Source organism: Limulus polyphemus, unplaced genomic scaffold, assembly GCF_000517525.1.
Source record: "Limulus polyphemus unplaced genomic scaffold, Limulus_polyphemus-2.1.2 Scaffold1472, whole genome shotgun sequence".
Taxonomy (NCBI): Eukaryota; Metazoa; Arthropoda; class Merostomata; order Xiphosura; family Limulidae; genus Limulus; species Limulus polyphemus.
The window spans coordinates 249819-256902 of record NW_013667082.1 but is presented as its reverse complement, the minus strand read 5'-3'; the positions used below and the strand labels follow the sequence as shown (position 1 = coordinate 256902).

At 31.5% G+C, this 7084-nt stretch overlaps 1 protein-coding gene across 1 annotated transcript in view; it reads right to left on the bottom strand.

The window, feature by feature from the left end:
* Positions 1 to 7084, bottom strand: part of LOC106463739 (sulfate anion transporter 1-like) — a 38305-nt gene that overhangs the window by 29894 nt on the left and 1327 nt on the right. Inside the window, exon 2 of the mRNA XM_013923800.2 lies at positions 1903 to 2017. Within this exon, the coding sequence (XP_013779254.2) occupies positions 1903 to 2017 (115 nt within the window). The remainder of the gene's footprint in view (positions 1 to 1902; positions 2018 to 7084) is intronic.

Here is a 7084-nt window from a genome sequence, read left to right as displayed (position 1 = left end):
AGTATACCAAGGACTGCTCTGTCAATATAAAACTAATACAACCAAGCAAACCAACAACTGCTCTGTCAATATAAAACTAATACAGCTACCATATTAGGCACTATTGTCAATATAAAACTAATAAAGCCAGCAAACCAACAACTGTTCTGTAAATATAAAAATTAATAGTCAGTATACCAAGGACTGCTCTGTCAATATAAAACTAATACAACCAAGCAAACCAACAACTGCTCTGTCAATATAAAACTAATAAAATCAGCAAACCAACAACTGCTCTGTCAATATAAAACTAATAAAATCAGCAAACCAACAACTGTTCTGTCAATATAAAATTAATACAACTAACTTATCAGTGACTGCTCTGTCAATATAAAACTAATACAGTCACCACACCAATGACTGTTCTGTCAATATAAAATTAATACAGCTACCATATTAGGCACTGTTCTGTCAATATAAAATTAATACAGCTACCATATCAGTGACTGCTCTGTCAATATATACTAATACAATTAGCAAACAGTAGTTAATCTGCCAATATAGTTCATACAAATAGCATGCCAATGACTGCTTTGTCAATACAAAACCAAATACACTAAAATATGAGTCTATTTTGTCAATATAAATTCAAATAAGCTATTATACAAGTGTCCATTCTTCCAATATAACCCAAACATAGCTAGTATGTAGTGACTGCTCATTTATAATACTAATAAAGGTAGCTTACTAGTTACAGCTCTTCTATTACAGAACTAATACCATTAGCATATAAGTGACTACTACACAACTAATACAACTATCATACTAGTTACTGCTTTCTTATTGTAAAACTATATGAGATAGTGACTGTTCTGTCACTATAAAAGTCAGCATATCAATTACTACTCTGCAATTATAAAGCTAATACAGATAGGATACACATGTAACCACTCTATTATTAAACTAATACTCCTTACTATGCCATTATTAAACAAAAAAACCTTAATGTCTTATCTACCAACTTAATTTAAACACAGTTAAAATACAAACAGTTTGTCTGTCATTATAAGAATTGTACTGCTGACTTACAAATTACTATTTTGCCAATACTAAACCTAACAGAGCTGGTACATAACTGCTTGCTCTGCCAATACAAACACACCTACAAACCACCAATTGTTTTTACTATTCTATATGTATAACATCCATACAGTAAGCATGCCAGTTGTACCAAAATAAAACCAAAACAGCTAACTATATAGAGCATACATGTGAAATTAGTACCAATACAGCTAGCATATAAGTGACAAGTTGTAAACATAACACTAATAAAGCTGGCATGCAATTGACTGCTTATCTATTAAAATACAGCAAGCATACCAATAACTGTATTGTCAATATAAACCAAACACAGCCAGCATACTAGTGACTACTTTCTTAATGTAAAACAAAAGAATCAAAAACATTTAGCATACCACTGACTACTCTTTCAATCTAAAACTAATACAGCCAGCATATTAGTTAGCACTATTAATATAAAACTTGTACAGCTAGCAACTGCTCTCTCAATAAATGACTAACACAGCCAGCCTGTAAAGTGACTGCTCTGTATAGAAAACTATTTTTCCAAATATATCAGTGACAGCTCTGTCAATATAAAACTAATACAGCCAAAAAAGAAATGACTGTTCCATCAATACTTGACAAGTATAACCAGCATACCAGTAACTTCTCTACCAACATATAACTAATACAGACAGCATATAGGTAACTGCTCCATTCCAACAGAACAATCTATATACAAGGGCTTGTTGTAGCAAAATTAATCCTGCTTTGATTCTGTATACTCAATGTTATATTACCATCTCTCATTAGACAAAATATCTTTCCAGTATGTTGCAAGACTTTAAAAAAAACACTCACCTGACTGGGTAAAGGTTGTTGTATTTTAGGGTGACGTGGAATCAATTCATCTAAGGCATTTTGGTTAAGCACTGTCCTGTTGATGACAACTCTTGGAACATTCTCAAGTTGTGAACTGTTGTGGAACAAGTATATACTTCATACATATATGTAATTAAAAAGGTTAATACCCTGTAATAAAACAATTACACAATGGAAATAATTTTCAAGATCCAGAATTTTTTCTATTGGTCTTAAAATATTTTTGTCGAGTATCTTATCATTTTCAGAAGAAAAATTTGTCTTACAGTAATATATTCATCCATAAGAAAAATATGATATATTTTCTTGTTTTAAAGACATATCTAACAAGTAAAGAACTGTTAGACACTGATATTATGGAAAATATATTTCAATGTACAAGTGTATCTTCATCCTGTCTGTAGTTTTCTATTTTGATTCAACTTCACATTATCCTTGAATGACTGAATTAAAATTATTTTATACTGGAGTGTAATATTTCATTATTCAGATGCAAATAACAATTTAATCAAGTTATACTGGTCCTTCATCTATAACTGTTTAAGAATCTGATGGATGCATTAACTTCGGTTTTCACCAGGTCTGTCACCTTATAATGACTTCACCCTCATGGTTTTTAGGCACTTAAATCCACATATTCTGATTTTCTTCATGTCTATCAACTAATAGCACACTCTCTTGGTCAGTTATTGGATATCTCTTAAACCACTTTTTCCATTCTTCATCAACTACATCAAACAGTAGCAGTTTCACAACTTAGCTTTTGTTATATATATATATATATATATCTCAATCCACTTATTCTGGTATTCATTAAATTATAATCGAATAGAAAATTATCTTGGGTAAGTAGTTGTTGAGTATAGAAATTCAATTATTCTGGTCATCATCAAACCCCTCATTGAGGAAACTGATGAGTATATCAATCCACTTCTGCTGTTCTTCAAATCTATTATCTAATAACAAGTTCTTTCTGGTCAGTTAATCTTCATTAAATCTATTATCCAGTAATAACTTCTCCCAAGTGATTGTTGAGGATACCAATCCATATAAGTTTATATAATAGAGCTTTAAGGAATCATTCAATGCATCAACAATGTTTTTCTTATACTTATAAAGCTCTAAAGGGTCATCAAATGAATCAACCATATGTTTGATGCAAGTAGTAAAGCTTCAAAGTATATTTATCATATCTATAGTAATTAATATGCGTGTTACAAGCAATAAAACTGCAGTTACTTGTAACATCTGCCATATGTTTGTTACATGTTATAAAGCTTAAAAGGGTCATTCAATAATATGACTGCTATATGTAATAAAGCTTTAGAAATAGTCAACACAATAACCACATGCTTATTACAAGTAATTAAACTTCAAGGTAATTTTATCATTACCTTCATGTTGTCTTAGTTACTTACCTTTGAGTTTGATCATCCAAGAATTGCTTAATGCTGTAGTTATCAACCTAACAGGACTTTTCTTATGTATAAAAGTTATTTAAGCCATTAGTTAAAACATGTATCAATTAATTAGTCAAACAGTTATAGTCTATGTTTTATTCCACTCTGGAATACTTAAAAAATTATGTTGATAAAGCTTTAAGTTTCAAAATTATTTAAAAAAAAACAGTAATGAATATCACATTATATAATGTATATTTAAACAGTTTTCTACAAGCAAGAGTTTCGTTTGAACAATAAGAAATTCCTCTCTCTTTTACAAATTCTAGTGACAAAATATTTAAAGTGTCAAGCACGAGTAAAATAAAAATTTAATCACAAAGTCTTACTTAAATTAAAGCAGCACAGTTTTTATTTAGGAAAAACATGTGTTAATGTTTAAAAAATTCATTATATTGGAAAATTTGTAACTTGAGATAGGAAAATTATGCTAGTTATCCCTACAAAAAATTAAAATTTAGCAGCTACCGACTACTCAACTACACTACATAAAACTTCATAACAGAGAAAAAGTCATTTCATAGTGTTTACTTTTACTAAAGTTGCAATAAACTTGTAAAAATAAAACTAATTTTGTAAACAAATAAATTCTTTAGAAATGACAAATCAAAATGACACAACGAACGCAAAATCAAAGTTTTACAAATCTCAAAAACGGCCACAATCAAAACTATAGTTGGCGTGAATAGTTCATTGGAAAACGTTTTCTTTAACACAACACACCTGTTTGTGGAATTAGCTTCAGCTGGAATGTTAGACCCTAGGTAATGCAGATCGTCATCTTCTTCTAAAATTCTGAATGTCCCGTACAGTTTAGAATCTTGATTTAATTTCTCTTCGTCCATGGAAATTCCACTAGTTATCACAACCGGTAGAGGGCCAATAGTGTTCTGTCTAGCAATCGAAATAAGCTGATATTGTACTTATTGTTTCTTTTCTATAATTTAACCTACTGTAACTTCCGTCAAACTCCAAACAACGTCTTACAACAGAAATACAGTTTTTTTGTTGTTTTTTTCAGACAGGTTTTTCAGATATTTCAGTAGATCTGAAAGCGTCTGCGTCACCAAGCTTCCTACAAGTGAACTAGTAAAAATAAGACAATTTAGCCTTTTCTACCTAAACTAGAAGTTAGACTTTAAGATTTACGTGAACTACTATTGTTCTAATGTATGTATTCTGTTTCAGTTATTGAAAATAAACATGTGGTAAGTTTAAAATCAAAGGCCACGTAAAATTAGAACCATTCCTCTCGGTCGAAAGCACACCAACTAAGTAATTTAATAACGTAAGCATCGCTCGTTTTGCGTCATTTCGTAAAGGTCAATTGGCACAGTGAACTTTGAGTTTGACTTGTAATTTCGTAGTTTGTTACTAACCGGTTTAAAATTGCGAGAAAAAAATCACGTAAACTGATTTAGGTGTATTAGTGTCTAATAACTTTAGTATATCTTTTCTGTTAACTACTTTTGAAATGGGGAAATGATATTAAATGAGAAATATTGTATATGTAATGTGATACTTAGCATCGACATTTGTTTAAAAGTTTCTGTTCTTCAAAACACTTATATAAACTATAAATTTGGTTCTGAACATGGTAGGAGTAACGTTACAAACAAAGAAGCATGGTTTTAGCATTTTTTGGAATATTTCACAGCATTTCGTCTATTGCAGAAACAATCTTGGAATCATTTGTATTCTGAAGGAAAAAAAACGAACAAATGCCCGATTTGTAGCAAGGAAAAATGTTTTTACGATCCCTTCTGCACGTGCATGCCGTACTACTTACAGTCAGCTGAGAAAGTTTATACTTCACGTACCGCTTTAGTAATCAAAACTGCACAACATCTCCGAACACCAAAAGCAAAGAGGCACTGTAACAGTGAACAGGCCTAATGAAATACTAATTTGTAATAGGAACTAATTTATTTTTCATTCATTCAGAATTGGTGACGAAATCTGAATAAGATATATTTATGATATAACCCTTTGCTATACAGTTTTTGCCTCAAAATAATCTTGAGAAGTTCCACTTTTTTAAACACGACAGGATATTTGTCCAACAATGACATTTTCTTTACCTTTTGTATTTTTGATAATAATGTCACATGATATAAAGAAGAAAAATACTTCCAACCCTAATCAACTGAAACTCGTGAAGCTACTCTTGATCGTTTGAACAAGGGTAGTTTTATACTTTGACCGAAAACTGTGACATCAACTAGCTATGGGAATTTTAAAAAAATTAAATAAATACGTTGTAATTTTTTTAAATATAATAAATGGTTTTAAATTATTAGAATCATACAAGCTCCGATGTGAAAACACAGCGGAATTTAATGTTTATGAAGAAATGTTTTGGAGTACTTGTTTACAGCTAGTCAACCAGCTGTAAATGAATATGTCAGCACATGACCCACGTTTCAATTTGTTGTTAAGTTAAATCAATGTTTTACAAAAAAATAGTTATGACACATTAAGTTACCTTACCTTTAACAACAGGTAAGCGCTACATATTACAAACCAAACCCTATACTACACTACTTATTGTAAACTAAACCCTGTTTCTTAAGTTTTCGTATATTTGACGTTCGTTTGGGATCAACACTACACTAAACATTGTAAGTGAAACCCTTCCGCTTTGAGCTGTCGGACATTTAACATTATCTTTGGATAAATACCACACTACATATTGTAAACCAAACCCCGATGCTTTAATTGTTCGTACTTTTAAGAACAGCTACTGATAAATACCACGGAATTTGTTGTGAACCAAACCAATGTCAGTTAGGGTAAAAAATTACGTTTGATAGAAGTTGTAAAAGTTATGTTTCACCCAGTATCACTCTGTGTAGACTTGAGGAATTAGCTTAAATTCTGTCTTAAAAAATCCATGAAATTGATTTCTCTAAAATAAAAGAGTTAAAAAACCCCAAAATTGTCAAAGTCTTGTAGACGAGTATGGGGTATATGTAATCTATTGGTCACATGACATAAGTAGTATGGAAAGAGTATTTTTTATGCTGGTCGGCCTCTTTCTCTCATTTGTATTGCATAGTTCTGTGAATACCAATTTAATTTTGAGCCGCTAATCACATACACCATTTTGTCATAACAGAGGAAGGTAGATAGGTTCTTCTAGGTTTTAAGAAATCTATAAATGCGCGGGTTTTTACAATTACTTATATATGAATTGAATATTTTAGTCAGACACATCAAATGGAGGATCTGTCTGCTTTGTAACGCTGCGTTAAGTGTAAATATAAGTGACATTGGTATTTGGTCTGGTCTGGAGTTGGCATCCTCTTAGAGAAAGTTCACCATCATGGTGCGTTATGTCTTTCTTTCCTGTGCCACTCTGACGTATCCTGCATAGTCCAGTTGTATCCATTCACATATGTCTTTCATCCAATTCCTTCCTGGTATCCCCCTTGGTCTCTTTCCATTGAGCTTGCCCTCCAATAACGTTCTCTGTATTGCCTGCTCTCTGACCACATGTCCATAATATCTACATTTTCATTGTTTTAATGTATTAAGACATTGGTATATGAACTCATTATTTTAATCAGACAAATCAAATGGAAGGTCTGGTTGCTTTTTAACGCTGCGCTGAGTGTAACCAAAGTGATATTGGTATACGACCTGAATGTTTTAGTCAGACACATCACACAAGGGTGGCTGCTTTATGTGTACTTTAAGTG